At 41.7% G+C, this 18,805-nt stretch overlaps 1 protein-coding gene across 2 annotated transcripts in view; it reads left to right on the top strand.

The window, feature by feature from the left end:
- Window positions 1–12,877, top strand: part of RSPO2 (R-spondin 2) — a 137,681-nt gene extending 124,804 nt beyond the window's left edge. For both annotated transcript variants that reach the window (XM_014061823.2, XM_087703850.1), the window contains exon 5: window positions 12,020–12,877. In XM_014061823.2, coding sequence (XP_013917298.1) covers window positions 12,020–12,126 — 107 coding nt within the window. In that variant the 3' untranslated portion in view covers window positions 12,127–12,877. The remainder of the gene's footprint in view (window positions 1–12,019) is intronic.
- The last annotated feature ends 5,928 nt before the right edge of the window (window positions 12,878–18,805 follow it).

Below are 18,805 nucleotides of genomic sequence, written 5' to 3' on the forward strand. Positions count from 1 at the left end.
TCTCTGCAACTTCCTTAGCAGCAAGGATCCCATTTGTGGGGGAATAGATCCACTGTGTAAAAATTGGCAACAAATTGCATCTGTCGAATGGATCTTCAGAACAAAAGATGAAGAGATAAATTGCTTTGCAGGGCACGGGGAGTGGAAGAGAGGAAATCGAATGCCAAGAGACAAAAGCTAGACGTTTTTGTTATGTAATTTGGGAATTACTATGTAGCTTGTAGATAAATCGGTTTAATGTTGTTTGTAGAATAGTTTCATGGTTGGTTGTTGTTGTGGCCTGCCAGTGGCCAGCGGAGCTGCCAGCAGAATTGGACAGTGAGGAGGTTGGGGAAGAGCATGGGCCCTGGAGACTGGGGAAGGTTTGGACAAGGGCTTTGCGTCGGAGGCAGAGGATGTCTGGCAATGATCAGGTGCCTACAGAGTTAGACAGCAGTGAGGCAGAGGAACAGCTAGAGCCTGTTCCCAGTGTGTGTATGCGCAGAGTTGCCAGAAGGAAAGAACAAATCAGAAAGGAGCGAAAGGGGAGTGGGCTTTTGCTGGAAACAATTCGTTCGGTCATTAGATTTGTTTCAGGAGTGTGAAGATTTGTCTGTGAATCTCAGAGACTCTGTGCCCAGTCTTTCCTTGCACAGCACCTCATTGGGAAAATATTTACATGGTAGCTTTCCAAGACAGATAAGGTCTGTAGTCAAAAATATTCCTTTGAAAAACTGTTTGTCAGGCCTCGCTGAATGTGAACGAGAGGAATTCACATTCATTTAATAAAAGGGGTGTTGTCAAGACCAGGACTCTGCCTTGTGCTTTTTGGGCAACAGTTCAGAACAGTTGTAGGTCAGAACAGTGTGTGTGTGTGTGTGTGTGTGTGTGTGTGTGTGTGTGTGTGTGTGTGTGTGTGTGTAGGTTTAAAACTTTCTTCTTGATTGTGCTCTCCACATGTGAATCAAGTCTTGGAAATCCCTAGCTGTCCGTTTTGTCCTGAGAATGCAGGATATAAATCCCCACATACAGAGATGGTTAATGAAACCAGACCACCAAAGAGCATGATGGTTGGACACCATCAAACCTGACACCAACCAGAGCATAGAAAAACTCAAAGAAGCAGTGCAAGGTGGAAGATGTGGAAAGACCTGGCCCATAGAATCGCCAAGAGTCAGATGTGACTGAATGGATAACATCATCATCATCATACAAGTTGGGAGAAATTGACCCAAGACTATTTTGCAAAAAATAACTAAAATCTCTAGACTTTTCCCAAATGTAACTGGAGCACCTCAGTCACAGATAACTATTACTATTGCTACTTGCAAATATAATTTTGAAAGCTATTGAATATATTTAGTTTTAATTTAAAATTCCAGCCGCTTATAGGACTTCCCTTGATTGATGTGTTGGTAATGAAAGGAGGAAGAGATTACCCTAAATATAACATAGTTGTTTCAGCACATACTCTTTCACCCCATTCTCACCCTATTCAGTGTTGGGTTGTCAAATCCGGAAGGATTGCTCTATAGAAAATCAACCTCTTAACTTCCTTACATTTTTTTAGGATGGACATCCTGAGTTGTTTTGGGGAGTTCATAAAAATTGATATGAATTTAGGTTGCACAGCAAAAAAGGCACATTTAATAGACTGTGTGACCCAGGTTTCTTCCATTTTCTTCTCTCTTGCATATTCTGTATATTATAAATGTGAAGCCATAAGAAAGACTTACAGTATTTAATACATAACTCAGAAGCTATGATGAACGTTTCATGTTAATGTCTCCAAATGTGTGCTAAACTCTGTTGGTAGTGTTGGTGGTAGATATAGATAAGGACTTGTAGTAAATGTCTAGTGACCCAGGACATATGGAATAAGGTGTGTGTGTGTGTGTAGACTTTTAAAGTTAAATAATAATACAAATAGGTTCATAGTGTACAAATAATTTCCTTTTTCCTGTTCATTTTGTAAGTTGCTGAGGAAATTCATACCTGGTGACTAGGAAGCACGCAAGCTTAGCTGTGTGTGTATTTGGTGTATATTTATACATTAGAAACAAACAGTTTCCTATGTACTCATAGGGAAACTGGTTTAGATAAGTGTAAGTAGGGACATGGTGACTCAGTGGCTAAGACGCTGAGCTTATCGATCAGAAGGACAGCAGTTCAGCAGTTCGAATCCCTAGCGCTGCAAGTGTATAAGTACATCTCTTTCTCCTTACCCGTATAGTCCAAGAAACTAGGGAGATATTTGCTATTCCTTCTGCAGACTCAACTGCCATTAATCCAATCATTGTCCCATTTACAACACTTTTTCTTGTCTCCCAAGATCATTATACAAGAGGCATGTTGGCTCAGTGGCTTAATGATGCTGGTCTCAGGTCCAGCAGTTTGAGTCCTAGTTTGTGTGGCAGGGTGAGCTCCTGTCACTTGCTTCAGCTTCTGTCCACCTAACAGTTTGAAAGTATGAGTAGATCTATAAGTACCACTTTGGTGGGGAGATGAGCTGGTGTTCTGTGCAGGCAGTCAGATTCCTGATGGTTCTGAATTTTCCCTGTTGTGGTGCCTGCTTGCAAGGCAGCTCTGGGGAGGGAAGGAACCTCGGCTGATACTGCAGGAAAAGCTGTTTGTCTTTCTCTCTGGTGGGAAACCAACTTGTCCTACTCTGGTGCATCTTGGGAAGCGCTTCCTTCAACAAGGCTGATATCTTGGCAAGCCAACTGCTATTCTGCAATAGCAGTGTGGTCACCTGGCTACTGTAACAATGTTATATGCCAATACAATATACCATGACAGGCAATACATTCCATAGCTTGGAAACAATGTAATGCCACCCCTCTGCGCACAAATTTCACCTTCCTAACACTGTGGGTATCTTTAAAAGGCTTCTTCTGTGGCTTGTAAAAACCATATAGAATCATAATGGGAGAAACCTTCCTCTTATCCATGCAGGCACAAACTGATAGGCAGGGATGACTGCTTATGTAGTATATTCTAAGTATTAGTCCTCTGGGTCAATTCAAAATTTGCAATATAGACTTTTTCTTCTTTTAAATTAAAAAAAAAAGAATGTTGTGCATTCTTCTTATATTGGTTCCTTAACTATATGGTTGAAGTTCTTTGTTTCTGATTAAACATGGGGATGTGACGTATATTAGTGATTTCTTGTATTAATTTCTTATCGTTCCTTCAGGGGCTCTAGACTTCCATTTCCTGTTTTGTCCTCACAATCAATAACTTTGTGGAATAAATTAGACTGTGATTCAGAGTCATTCAATTAAGTTGGTGCTTGATCTGGGATGTAGACTTGGTCCTCTCCCACTGTACACCAACAGTGTAGATGTTAATTTTACAGGGCTTCCTCTGTGCCCTCGTGTTCTTGTGACAAAACTTGTCGAAGTCTGACTGATAAATCCAACCAAGCCAGCAAATAGAGATGATCAGATCTCTTTAAGAATAGCTTTATTGAATACATCATTTTGGCATACATAAAAGCAAAGCCAACTCCAACTATTTCCTGCAGTTTTTGTATAATTAAAGAATAAATATTCCCTTTCAGGCCTGCAGCCACCTTTTCTTTTGAATCTTTGGCCTGCCACACTTTCTATTATTCTACTATGCATTTTCTATTGTGGGAAAATGGAATGGAGGATTGTACAGAGTTAGATGCTATGTAGCCATAACAAAATTCTTTCTAGAAAGCCCAAGGTCATCCTTTGTCTTTGTACCTCTGCACATGACCGCAACTGGATGGGTGGAACTGCCAGCATGGCAGTAGAAGATTGGACCATGTGATGGACTTGTGGGTGTGGGAACAAGATCTTGAACTTTCAACTGGGTGGGGAAAACCAGGAAGTTTTCAGATTTGGGTTTTTCCAGATGTGCCAACATGGCTCTTTTAATAAATTGGAACTTTGAGTAATACTTTGCCTTGAACCCTGATTTACTTTTGGATGCTATTTGGAACCTGACATTCCCCTTTCCTCCATGTCACAGATCACATTGTCCAATTAGGCATTCTGGCTTCTCCCTGGTATCTCCTTCATGTCTCTGGCCAGCACCTGTTGGGATGACCTTGATTTCCATGGGATGATCTGTTGTGATTGTCTGGTCTGACATTCCAAACTTCTCCTTTTCCCCATAGTGTGTGGCAAGCTCAGAAACAAAAATATGGTTGTGGCAGCATGGATTCATTTTGAAGTTGACCAAAACCTTGGTTCCCTATATCTGGGTATAGTTCTAGTTCTTTATCGCCAGCCTTCTAAAATTCAGCATCCTTCCAAAATGTTCTGATTATAATTCTCAAACTACTTCACTTTTGAAAAAAGGACTCCCAGCAAATCCAGAAGAGCTGGACTGGTAATATCTATGTGCTCTGAAGGCCAATCCTCTTAACTCCTTTATTCATATATATTTCTGGTTCCTGCAAAACCTGTCAGTAATGATGAATCGGTTCCAATTCTCCTAAGAAGCGAAGTATCTCAGATTATTATAGTACTCGTCACAGTCTACTTTTACATAAAAAATGCCAGGAGAGAGAGAGTCTAATCCAATGTTTCTCATCATTTGCAACTTTAAGGTCTGTGGATTTCTTAAAAGTTTTGGCTAGGGAATTCTAGGAGCTGAAGTCCATATATCTTAAAGTTGCTGAGAAACACTGGTCTAATCTACCCCACAAAATTATTGTTGGCAAGGATGAAATAGGAACTAAGAATTGCTTATGGGCTGCTGGAGGAAAGGCAGGGAATAAATATAAGAAATCAATAATATATGCCACATCATCATGTTTAGCTTTAAACAGATATATTTCTTTACATAGTAAATGCCTATGTAGGCTTTAAAGTAGGAACTGGCAATGTACCAGCAAATACTTCTTATTACATCCTCAGAATACGTTGGGATCCATTAAAAAAATATAGACTCCAAGGTTGGAACTCTGCCTGCCCATGTCTTAAAATATATTTAAATTATGTCAGCAACATATCAGCAGGAGTTTCATAGCAGTCCCCAATATGGAACATTTCCCATTAACAGGAAAGTTTAAAAGTTGTTCTCTAGAGGTGTAGAATTATTATTATTATTATTTTTAATTTGTGGAAAAAGTTGAACAAAAGCATCCAAGTTTCCTACGAGTAGCTGTCGGCAAATGAAAAACTGGCTACAAACAAAGCACCTTCTCAACATTTTGATGTTTTATAGATGAGGTCCTTAATGGAGCGTAATCTGATTCACATTGTGGAAATTAAATTTCACAGGCGCCACAATTATTGGAGTTTTTCTTAGCCTCGTTGAGTAAAATCCACAACTGTCTGATAAAAGAAGCAAATGTGCTTTTGAAATGTCAAAACTGGTACACGTTGCTTTGAACATTTAACATTTCTGATGTTTTGACTAAGAACTTGGAGTATCTGGTGGTTTTTTTTTTTTGACTTGTTTTTAATTTAGTGGTCTGCTGCAAAGAAGGAACATTTTCACAGCTGTTAAGTAGTAGTTACTTTGGTTTCAAAGAAGCCCCCTGAAGGTCTGCATGGTAATCACAAAGCATTGGTGGTCATTGTCTTGTGTTTGAACAGCCCACTTATTCCCCCCACAGTGGTTTTCTAGAGGTAATGATCCAAAATGGACTAATAAACCCTTTCATGGTGTGGCAGTTCTTTCATCTCCATCCTTGGTTTTATTGACCTTCACTGAAGTCCTATATGACTTTGTAGTATAATTGCACTTCAGGAACTCTGTATGATCCACTGTTTGGTGGGAATATCAATTTAACACATAGGAACTAAAAGCAATGGTTTAGAGTTAGGCAATTAGTAAGTGTGGGAATGTTGAACATAGAAAAACGTTGAGTGGTCCTTTGAAAATATGATATCTCCGAAGATTACTTTTTAAGATCTCTAAGGAATTTTTCTTCAGCATAGCTTTAACCACTTATACCATCAACAAGCCTTGATAGTATTAGTGTTGTCTGAATATGTTGGGTTACTGTTTCTCTACCTTGTGGCTAGCAATATTTGAACTCCAGCACATCTGGAATAATCCAGTGTTAGGGTAGAGACTAGCCTAAATTCATTAAGATGCATCTTACACCAAAAATGTTCCCTTTGGGCTAAGTTTACTTTTAGGAATAAAGGGTCTTCTGTATATCTTACTTTAGACAACTATTGGGGGTAGAGTAATAGGAGAAGATTTCTTGTTAGCAAATCAATACCAATTTGGGTGTCTTACCATTCTAAGTCCTTATGATATGATTCTAAAATTTGATTGTTTATGTTTCATTATGATCTTATTGGTTTAATTAATTTATTAAATTTATATGCTAACCATCACAACTCAACGACTCTGGGGTTATTGTTGAATTAGATTGTACTTTCTAATTTTATTGTGCCTCTGGAAGTGTATGCATTGATGCCTGTCTTTTAATACCTTTCAATTACAACAGCTTATTATGCATTCACTCTTAAAAAGAATAGAGCACATGCTAATCAGATCAAATATTTATCACATATTTATCAACTGTGATTCTTAAACCACAGTTTTTAATAAAGGGCCAGTATATTCTATAGTCATTATGTTGAAATAAGTAGACAAATTCATTACGTTGAAGTCATTATGTTGAAATAAGTAGACAAATTCATCAAATAAATAAATAATACATCTCTGTAAATGCCCTAGAAAATATCTCTTCCAGTAACAATATCCCAACGGTTTAGAAGTACATACTATAAAGATTACTATAGTCAAACATTTCCTTGTTCTCCGCCCATACATTCTCCTATGGATTTGAGGTTCTTGATTGCAACTAGACATACATATGCATTTCAAAATTATTCATCAAAGTTATGGACAGGCAAGGTGGTTGAACAATTTATTTGAATGTATCATGTGAAAGCTGTGCTTTCCAACACATTCTTAAAGACGCTGCTAAGCAGCAGAGTTACTGAAAATGCTTGGTGGGAAGAGTTCCTCCTGATATTTTCCTGGAAATATGGGAAGCCAGGGAAATGGAAGACTGCTGGAGAACTGGTGATGCAAGGAAATATAGCTTAAGGTAAAGGAAAAGGTTCCCCTTGCACATATGTGCTAGTCGTTCCCAACTCTAAGGGGCGGTGCTCATCTTCGTTTCAAAGCCAAAGAGCCAGCGCTGTCCGAAGACGTCTCTGTGGTCGTGTGGCCAGCATGACTAAATGCCGAAGGTGCATGGAACGCTGTTACATTCCCACCAAAGGTGGTTCCTATTTTTCTACTTGCATTTTTACATGCCTTCGAACTGCTAGGTTGGCAGAAGCTGGGGACAAGTAACGGGAGCACACTCCATTACGTGGCGCTAGGGATTCAAACCGCTGAACTGCTGACCTTCTGATCAACAAGCTCAGCATCTTAGCCACTGAGCTGCCATGTCCTTTTTAATTACCTCTTAATTAAATCAAATTATTAATGAGCAACAAGACACCCATGACAATACTTGTGAAATAATACATATTGAACAGTTAGAAATTTCTTTGATTAGTACACTTCTTGATAGAAAGAAAGCAATCCAACTAATCAGTCCTCAGTTTTACAGTTGGGATTGAGTCAAACCATCAAAGGAAGACAATTTTGCCTTTTAGGAATTTTTTCATATGGTCTTTATTCCTCTTTAAGCTTGTAATAATAATCATAACCATGAATAAATCCAACAGGAGTAAAATATATCCTTAGCTCAGATACTGGATTTATTGAGATTAGAAATGACTCTACTTCTCATTGTAGCACTCATGATTGGTTGATTCAGGAATGAGTTATTTCCAGCATCATCATATCTAGTTGCTTTACATCCTGAGAAAACCCAATATTTGCAAAAGAAATCCCTCTTCTTTAGTCCTGCAAATACTCCTTCTTTTTCTTCTAAATGTACATGAGACCCAAATGGCAGAACATTGATCGCTGACAAGGAAGGGAACAGAAGGAAAATGCCACCAGACACCTGGGTCATATCATCATATGTGGTGGACATGTCTAGAAGCAAAAAAATATTGGACAAAAATACAAAGGTGATTGGAAAAGATGATAAAGCAGCATATTCACTTAAAACCAGAAATATTTTTGTTGGGGATTTGCCCTAAACTTAGGTGAATGCATATTTAATCATACATGTGCTTTCAGAGGGTTTTGTCTTAATCTTGGACATATTTAGCAGTGATGGATTAAGACGGAAGGAAATAACTGATTGATAACTCATAGGTGAACATGATTGGAAATTAGATTTAAAATGTTCTGTGTTTTTGCCATCTACGCAAAAGATGTCTTGACTTTTGTGAAGGGAGAAAGAAAATGGGAAAGACACGAGAACTTAAAAAAAAAAAGAGTCGGCTCCACTGAATATGAAAACATAAATGGTCTAATAACAGTACTGTGGGGCATATTCAAATCATCTTGATTTCTATAGGAGATTCAAAAGTATTCTTTCTTTTGCTAATTCAAAATGTTCTGAAAACCAGTCCTTAAATTTGGCTGAGCTGTTTTTAATATAGCAGGAAAACAATTTGCACAGCAACTGTCCAAATGATGCAGAAATGCAAACAATTTCTATGTAAAATTGGATAAATGCTATTAAATTGATTCCTTGCATACATTGGCGGATAATCTTCCTGATTTTCTAACATGAAATAAATGTGAATATATAGTGCCCCACTGTGGCTAAAAGGTATATTCTGCCCACTAGTTGCCAAACTTACAGTGCTATTATAGAAGGGAGGGAGGGAGGGAAAGGAAAGGGAGAGGAAGGGAAGGAATGAAGGAAAGGAAAGGAAAAGAAGCATCTAAAAGAATTCATCTGCCAAACACAGACTGCCTCAAACAGTAAACTATTCTAGTTGCTTTCCTGGCCGATGGGGAAATAAATAGTGGTGTAGCAAAGCCTTACCGGTAATCTCTCTGTGGGTCCAGGAATGGAGAGAATGGGTGGGGATTACGGTATATATTTTCCCAAATTGTGATTCACCTACAATTGTGGTTGGCAGAACAACTAATAAGAAGGACTGACAGGGCTAGTGAGTAATTGGGCTAAGTATGTGTAGGATGGTGTCTGTTTCTCCTATGGACCACTGCTTCTGATGTGCTTTCATATAACCAGTTTGGATTTAAATGTGTTTTTTTTTTCAGTTTGTTGTTAAGCATGATCAGTGATTCTATTACATTTCAATGCTCTTAGAGTAGAGATATTATACATTCACAAAAACATTGCTAGGCAGTTTGATTTAATTTTCACACAGAGGAGGTGAAAGTGATATTATAATGGTTCTAACTGCAAATTCACCTCAGTTTGAATTTCCTGTTTTTTTTAGTTTAAGAGGCTGCAGTATAAAAAGATAGTTCCCCGGTGAGAATTTATCATTGCATTGGCTATTTTATAGAGAATTTCTTTTTTCCTGTGCATAAAATTCTGGAATTTAGGATCTAAGCAACATTAAATCGGTTGGTTTTCTAGGCCTTTCCCTTTTGCTGCTTTTATTGCAGCACATTCTTATCTTCCCTCTGAAACCAAGCAGGAAAACATAAATGAAAAGCAAATAAAAGCATACCAAACTAGATGGATAGGATCAGTGATAGGTTCTGGATCATGTTGCAACTGGTACTGTTGCAACGGGGCCTGGTGTCCTCCACATGAACGCGTGCAGCGCATGTACACACACACACAGTGCATGCATGCATCTTACTATCCAGCAATGCCTCCACAAGCCTCCGCAATGCTCCAGCTGCTCAGCGTAGCGTCGCACAGGCACTGTATGTGCCATGCATGTGCGCGGAAGCGCCAAAGGATTTAAAGACAAGTAGGGAGCATGGGTGAGCAGGTGTGCCCTGCGGAGCACTGTACCAGAACGGTACCCTGTGCTCCGGGCAGACTCCGGTACGCCCGAACCGCAGCGTACCGCCTGTAACCCACCACTGGATAGGATATATATGCTATACTATAGCACAATATATTTACTATAGAGAAACACAATGTCAGTTAGAAAGCTGGGTTCAAGACTGCACCATGAGGTGGGGGTGAGCTCCTGTTAATTGCTCCCACTCCTGCCCACCTAGCAACTCAAAAGCATGCAAATGAGAGTAGATATATAGGTACCACTTCAGTGGGAAGGTAACAATATACCATACAGCATGTTGTATAATCATGCTCACCACATGTTTCTTCAGACAATGCTGCTCTCTTGGCTAAGAAATGGAGATGAGCAACGCCACCTAGAGTCAGATTTGACTACACAGGAGAAATCCTATCCCCAGAGCTAAGGTGGAGCATCTTAGCAGTGGTGGCTCTTCCTTCCCCAGGATCGGCACATGACTTTTCACTGCTCTCCTCTTCTCTGTCTACTGCACATCTGTTCATCAGGCCCTGGACCCAGCTGTTCCTCCTCTTCTTCATCAACCACCCCAGACCTGGGAGCTGTTGACTCTCCATCTGAGGGCTGACAGACAGCCCAGGTTCTATCTCTGTCTCTCTTTCTCTGCCAGCTCCATTCTCTCTTCTCCCTCAGAGCTGCCAGGTTGCCCTGATGCTGACCCTGACTCCCACACCACCACCACCACCTCCTCCTCCTCCTCCTCCTCCTCCTCCTCCTCCTCCTCCTCCTCCTCCTCCTCCTCCTCCTCCTCCTCCTCCTCCTCTGTTTTGACTGCTGGAGGGGCCGGCAGCTGACAGGCCACAACATATACAATATATGGACACCGAGTAAAACTATGGGTAAAAATGTTAATATAGCCAACATTCAACACATTTGGTTGCCAGGGTTCTAGTCATAAATGAAACTATGGAACCTGAATTCCCAAGTAGTTGAGACAGGTGCACAGAGATCACTAAACCTTACAATACCACATAGTGTTTTCCTGAAAGGAGGGTAAGTAACATCAGTGGCCAACCTGGTGGTCTTGCACACACATAGCATTGAAGGGGGGGGGGGGATGGAAACAACAACAACAAAAAGAACTTAAGTAAGTAGAAAATCCTTAGAGGTTCGAATCCAGCAATTGGTTGACATACAATACTTTAAAATATTCTCCAACTACAGAAGCAAAATTTTAGAATGATTTGTTTTGGGTGGGGTGGGGTGGGGTTCAGCTGCTGAGTACCTTCTAAATAGCCTTTATAGGAATGCAATAACTCTTCTCTGGAGCAGTAAATCTCTGCAGCATCACAAAAGATTGTGTGTTTGTTGCTATGTAAGTGGCTATAGACACAGGTAATATAACAATAAAAACTGTGAAAGTCCTTCTGAACAAATTAGATATAGGTAGCTCTACCAGTTCAGTTGGAAAACCTGAAAAATTAGCCTGCGATTAGCCAGTGATTAAAAATAAAATTATTGCCAATCTTTTAGCTGTAACTTGCCCTATATATAATTGGGAAGGACATATCTGTTATTCCAAAGTGTCTTGTAAATGAAAGTGTGCAATTGCAGTGATTTATGTCATTTAACAGATTAACAGAGTTGGAAGGGACCTTATAGGTCATCTAGTCCATCTCCCTGCTCAAGCAGGAGACCCTTCACCAATGGCTGTCCTATCTCTTCTTGAAAGTCTCAAGTGATGAAGCTCCCACAACATCCAAAGAAAAGCTGTTCCATTGGTTGATTGTTCTCACTGTCAGAACGTTCCTTCTTATTTCTAGGTTGAATCTGTCCTTGGTCCGTTCCCATCCATTATTCCTTGTCTGACCTTCAGCTGCTTTGGAAAATAGCTTGACCCCCTCAAATATTGGAACACTGCTATCGTGTCTCCCCTAGTCCTTCTCTTTACCAGACTAGCCATGCCCACTTCCTGTAACCATTCTTCATATGTTTTAGTCTCCAGTCCCCTAATCATCCTGGTTGTTCTTCTCTGCACTCTTTCTGAAGTCTCAACATCTTTTTTATAGTGTGGTGACCAAAACTGGATGCAGTATTTTAGGTGTGGTGTTACTAAGGCTTTATAGAGTGGTATTAGTCTTTGTATGATGGCATTGCTAGGCAGATGATATACATTGACACAAATGACATAATTTGCTTTTTCTTTTTTTTTTTAGGAAAGAAGAAGAAAAAGGATAAGAAGAAGAAAAAGAAAAAGAATTTAATGGAACAAGCGCAGAAGCAGCACAGTTTCTTACTAGCTACAGACCAAGCTAGTCAATAGAGACATTTGCCCAGGGCCTGTTGATACACGTGGGTTGTTTTTTTTAAATAGTTTATATCTTGTTTTTGTTTGTTTTGCAAAACACACAGAAGCTGCTATTAGCTCCTGCATGAGGCAGCACTGCGATTCAGCTGCTCTGACAGCCTTTGGACCTGGGGAAAGGGAGGAGAACGTCCACAAGCTTGTTTGTGTCTGTTATTTATACTTTTACAATTTAATGTGGTTCTTATTGTTCTCATTGTTCCCCAAACACGGTCTCTCTCCAGGACTGAAGAAAAGCACTGAGTTCAATCAGTGGAAGTATGTCCAAAAAAAAACAACCTTTGTTTGAGGGTTCCCTCTCCCCTTTTTTGGTTAAATGTAGTGCCTACAAGGAGGAAGGAATTTGATTTCATGGCACAGGACTTTTGGAGAGAGGAGCATCAGGACTGCATGGCGCCATGAGATAAGTCCCTATTTCTTCAAGGCAAAGAAATTGAGAAGTTAGAATTGCATATTGTTTCCCATACTGTACATTTTCAAGACTGAAGGACACCAAGAAGATATCTGTAGGTAACACACTTGGTCCTCATCACACCTGCTATAACTGGAACAGCTGTATAGTCAAACTGCTCTTGACTGATATATGAAATTATGGCTTAGTATTTCAGGAGCATAGTGGTTCCCATGTGTACATATCATGCTGTCTACATATAAATAAACCTATTTACATTAGAGGTTGGGTCTGTTTTCCATGTGTGCAGTTCATCATTTGAACACATAAAGATGAGTGCTCAAAATGAAATATAATAACTACCCTTTATACAAATCTGTCCAAGCCAGCTTTGACTGATGACAGCCTGACAACATATCTTGCTCTTGTGAAGTTTAGTGTTTTCCTGGCAGGGCAAACCTATCTCTGAAATCTTTCCTTCAAAGACTATCTGCTGGTTATGATCAAGTGATGGCATTCCATTCAAAAACAAAAACCACTTTCTAGAGTTGAACCAAGCCATATTTTTCAATGAAATCCTGGCATTCTGGTTTTTTTTAAATAGAGAAATAAAGAAATATGGTTTAAGAAAAAGAATTAAAAGGTAAATGAGTTCAGTGTTGTCATTTGGGAATAAACTTGCAGAAACTGTAAGGAGACCCCTATATCCTCCAAATGATGCGGAACTATAAATGATAATGAAGATGATAATGTTGAAGATGCTGATGATATCCATTCAGCTGTGTCTAATGCTTGGAGATTCTGTGGACCCAGTCTCTTCATAATTTCTGATCTTGCACTATTTCTTTGAGTTGTTCTATGCTCTGGCTGTTGTCAGCTTTGATGGTGTCCAGCCACCATGTTCTTTGGTTGCCTGGTTTCTTTTCACCGCTAACTCTTTCAAGTATAATTGCTTTCCCCACATGACATGGCTAAAACATGAGCCATAAATATCCACGTGTACTCATTGTTCCTGTTGGCTAATTCATTTGGGAACTGGAATGGAATCACACTGGAAAGTTTCCTGCTTCTTCTATAAGATCAGTAAGAGGCAGCATATGTAAGGTGACCAGATGTCCTGCTTTTGGCAGGACAGTCACACTTTTGAACAATTTGTCCCGCGTCACGCAGCATTTTTAAAAAGTCCTGATTTTTAGATGGGCTTTGCAATACTCGTAATGAGGGTTTACCTAGGGCGTATCCGGCTTTTCCAAATGCCTTGGAGGCTCCCAGCTGTTTCACCCGCAGTGGCCGGGCTGCGGCTGCTCCATCTCCGGAGGGGGACACAGATGGGGTGGGCGGGCTGAGTGCTCTCGGCCCCGGTGCGACACCCCTCCCAGCTCGGCCCAGCGCTTTGCACGTACACGCCTGGAGCAGAGGTCCCTGTGGAACGTAGGGCGTTGCAGCCCGCCACGGCAATTGCAACAAGCCCGCTGGCTTCCCCGGGCAGCATGGCTGCCCTGCTTCCTGCTGCCCTGCTTGAAACGGCTTTGATCGGGGCGGCTCTGCCTCGCCTTCCAACAAAGAGGCATGCGGTGCCCAGGAGCTTTGCTTCAGAAGGAAACGGGGCTGGCAGAGCAGGTGGGCCATGCCCAGGGAAGGAGCCGAGCCCGGGGTCACGGCTGCGGGGCTTTTACAAGACGAGGACAATAAAAGGTGCCCTTCTCTTCCCTTCCTCCCTTTCCCCTTCATCCCTTTCGCCTCCCTCCCCTCTTTCCTTCTGTCCCATCTTTCCTTCCTTCCTTCTCTCCTTTTTTCCCTCCCTTCCTCCTTCTCTCCTTCCTTCCTTCCTTCCTTCCTTCCTTCCTTCTACTCCCTCCTCTCCTTCCTGCTTTCCTCCTTCTTTCCTTCCCTATCTACCTTCCCTTCCTTCCTTCCTTCCTTCCTCCCTCCCTCCCTCCCTTCCTTCCTTCCTTCCTTCCTTCCTTCCTTCTCCTCCCCTCCCTCCAGCCCAGAGGAGAAGCAGCTGCTTCTGGAACTTCTTGAGAAGTTTCCTTGCCTGCTTTTCTCCTTCTCAAACGCCTTCCGATGACTGGCCAAACTCTCCTCCTCAGAGTCTATTTCTTCTGCCTGGGAATGGAATGGGAGGGGGGGTGTTATTGATTAAAACTTTTGCCACCCAGTGCTGTGGCTGAGGTGAAGCCGCCAAGCTCCCGCCGGCACCCCCGCCCATGGCAGCGGCACCTCCCCCTCCGCTTGGAGCACCTGAGCTGGGCACCGCATTACCCCTACCGCCTCCTCCTCTGCCGTACTTTTGAGGAGCCATGAGGCCACGGCAGCCAGTAGGAAGGCGGTGGAGGGGGCAGGAGCAGAAAACAAAAGGCCCCATGGCTTCTCAAAAGCACGGCGGAGGAAGAGGAGGCAGCGGCAGGGGTAACACGATGCCCAGCTGAGGTGTTCCGAGCGGAGAGGGAGGGAGGCGGCACCGCCACTGCCATGGGCGGGGATGCCAGCAGGAGCTTTGGCAGCTTCACTAAGCTGCAGTCCCCCCCTATCAATGGTGTCCCACTTAACCAATCTTAAAATCTGGTCACTTTAAGCATATGGAGCCTTGAAAAGAAGAGAAATGTCTTTCAAAATCCATTGTTGGTCCTCCCCAATAACCAGATAGGAAACATGACTAGATGAGGTAAACCTACTTTATTCTTAGGCTACATTGATATAATTTTCCAGGTTTGAAAAAACACACTTCTCGCCATCACTTTTAAACATCTGACCTGTTAGGAAAAGTCCTTCCTAAGTTTCTTTCTTGGCCCATTAAGTTCTTGGGGGTTGCTTCCTCTCCCATCTGTGTTCTGACCTAGGTTTTCCAAAGCACAAAGCCGTGTCCTCATCCTGATAAAACCCCTTTTATTTAGTTTAAAGTGAATTCCTCTCCAGCAAAGTCCCAGCCAACGGTCTTTCAAGAGATTTCACAACTACAGACCTTTATCAGGCTTGGAGAGCTGCCAGGCTGATATTTTCCAAATGCCACTCTGTAGCAGACAATACTTGGCAAGAAATCAGGAACAGATCTTCACCCTAATGATTTAAATTAATTTGTCCCCTGCAAACTCCCCTCCCCTTGCACTCCTCTTTATTTCCTATGGGAGGGGGCCATTTATCATCCACCTGTGCCTTTACTCCAGAGTCGACCCTTGTTCCTTAGCTGTTCCCTTCTCCTGGAAGCTCTGCACATGCAAACATCAAGAACAGACTCCAGCTGTTCTTCTGCCCCACTGATGTCCGACTCCGAAGGCAGCTGATAACTGTCAGAGGGCCCTGGCCCCATCTCTGCCTCCAACACAGAGCACTCGTCAGAGCCTTCCCCAGACTCCAGGACTGGCCCATGTTCCTCCCCAACCTCCTCACTGTCTAAGTCTGCCACCAGGTCCACTGGTTGCTGGTGGGCCACAATAGTCTGATTGTTTCCTAGGCAGCATCTCTTTCCCTTGTTATCCAAGGTCATTCACACACTCTATCACATCCACATTGGTTCCAATTGATTCCTACTGGTGAGTGAATGCCTACACATTGTCCTCTTCCATAGTAAAATAATATGCTCAAGTGGAGGCTCTTAGTAGATAACCACACACTGTGTGAATGTGGAGAGACGTACAGCCTGATCCATCTGCTGGTATTCGGCTATTACCAGAAACAAGTACCGATTATAGCAACAGCAATTTATATACTGCTTCACAGTGGCAGCACTGTCTAGGCAATTTTACAGAGTCAGCATATTGCCCCCAACAATCTGGGTTACCGTTTTACTGACTTTGGCAGGATGGAAGGCTAAGTCAACCTTGAGTCAGAATTGAACTGATGTCAGTGGGCAAAGTTAGCCGGCAATATTGCATTCTAACCACTGTGCCACCACTTATTTTGGGCTAATGACAAAGCCAGGAAGATGGCTTCATTCTGGCAGTTTAAAGTTTGACCTAGACATGGAAGAAGAAGAGTGACTCATTGCAGAAGGAACTTTGTTTTGCTATATCTGATCCACAGGACTAATTAAAATATATTAAACAATCCAGTCCTGAAAAATTAGTTCTGTGAGTGATTTTTTTCTTCATTGTTACAGTCTTTTATTAGGATGTGCACCCCAGCCTTGTTCTCCCACACCCATAATTCCAGATCCTTTTATATTTATTCCTAAGGATATTAAATTGAATTCACCTAGTAAAAAACCTTCAACCACATCAAATGCAAAGGTTTATAGAGAAGCTGATGAATTTCATACTTCTAGGCATGCAATCCTACACGGTGTTGGTTTTTGAGTGTGCAGACTGAATCCCACAACCAGAGTGGATCTCTTCCCCACTCCAATCCCACTGTCACTTCCATGTCCTTAAAATTTTCAGCCTACGCTGCCACAAATGGTGCCTTATTTTGAAACTGCTGTTACTCATTTGTGAGAATCAAAGTAGGGAAGATTGATAACTGTGAAGCGGGCCTTCTATTTAACTCATCAATATCAAGGACCCATTCTAATTAGCCAGGGTAATTAGCTTGGTATACCTTGTCATTAAAACTTCCAGTAATGTGATTCAAAGATTTCCCATTTGGAAGTGTTAAGTAACCACCAGCAGCATTCCTCCATGATCTTAATATCAAAAGCAAGACCTGATTCCAATGCCTTAAATGAAAGGGAAAATATTTCAAATGGCAAACTCTATAATTAGATCACTGCATTAACATCTGACTCAAAAGTGATGGAATTTTGATAGATAGTCCAAGAATTTCCAGCCCCAAACATCTTGAAACCAATTGTTTTCTTAATTTTTTTTAAAAAATCCTATATTGATACATGATAAACTTTGCATAAATAATAAAACAATTTAGTAATATTTAGACAAATCCAGATAGCATACTAAAAAGCAGTAACATCATCCTGCCAAGAAAAATGTGTATATTCAAGGCTATGGTTTTCCCAGTTGCAATGTATGGCTGTGAAAGTTGGACCATAAGAAAGGCTGAGCGCCAAAGAATTGAGGCCTTTGAACTATGGTGCTGGACTGCAATGCTATCAAACTGGTCAGTCCTAGAGAAGATCAACCCTGACTGCTCTTTAGAAAGCCAGATCCTGGAGATCAGTGGTGGGTTCCAGATCCCGGTGCATGCGTCCTTACCTCTGAGATGCCGCCGCGATGCTCCAGCTGCTGGGGGGGACGGTCACGCAGGCGCCGTTCGCTCCATGCGCATACGTGGAAGTGCCGAAGAGCTCAAATACAGGTAAGGAGCTCAGGTGGGTGGGTGGGTCCTCCGGACTGTACCTAGTGATCCTGGCAGGCACCGGTAAGCCCGTACCAGGGCATACTGCCTGCAACCAACCACTGCTGAAGATGAATCTCAAATACTTTGGCCATGTAATGAAAAGGAAGGACTCCCTGGAGAAGAGCCTAATTCTGGGAAAGATTGAGGGCAAAAGAAGAAGGGGACGACAGAGAATGAGATGGCTGGATGGAAGTCACTGAAGCAGTAGGCATGAGCTTAAATGGACTCAAGAGGATGATTAGAGGACAGGAAGGCCTGGAGGAATGTTGGCCATGGAGTCACGATGGGTCAGAAATGACTTTGCAACTAACAATAACAAGTAGTATTTAAACAATCAAACCTGTTGCCTCAATAATATCAATCCAACTAGCCAAAATACTACCGCTAGCTCACACAATAACTCCTCTAACCTGTTTCTAAATTAAGTGATATTTAATGACCTCCCATTCTTGTCCCAGCTCCTGCCAACCTAGCAGTTTGAAAGCATCTAAATGCAAATAGATAAATACTTTAGTAGGAAGGTAACGGTATCCCATGTGCCTCAGCATATAGTTGTAGGAAGCCCTCCTCACCCAGAATATTTTGGGGAATTTCAAAAGAGGCAGAATATTATATTTTCCCATACGAGAAGTGGATAAAAATCTTAACAAAATCAGAAAGCAGCCCCAGCAGCCTCCAGCAGATAACTGACGTCTTTAGAGATGGATATTTTGTGCCCATTAAGAAAGACTGGTCCAATCTAATCACAAACAAAGCACTGTCAGCTCCAGTTGATGGGATTAAGAAGGATAGGAGATGACATTTAGGACACAATAAGAATAACCCACCACCATTAGAATAGCAAAAGACACAAGGGCTACTCTGCATTAGACAAACCTCTGGAGTATTTCAACCTAATTTTGTTAGCTGTTTCTGCTCATCAATAAACAGAGTACTTCTTTCCAAGGACTCCAT

The sequence above is a fragment of the Thamnophis sirtalis genome, unplaced genomic scaffold (assembly GCF_051295495.1).
Source record: "Thamnophis sirtalis isolate CommonGarterSnake01/CBP01778 unplaced genomic scaffold, rThaSir2_p1.2 scaffold_2, whole genome shotgun sequence".
Taxonomy (NCBI): domain Eukaryota; kingdom Metazoa; phylum Chordata; class Lepidosauria; order Squamata; family Natricidae; genus Thamnophis; species Thamnophis sirtalis.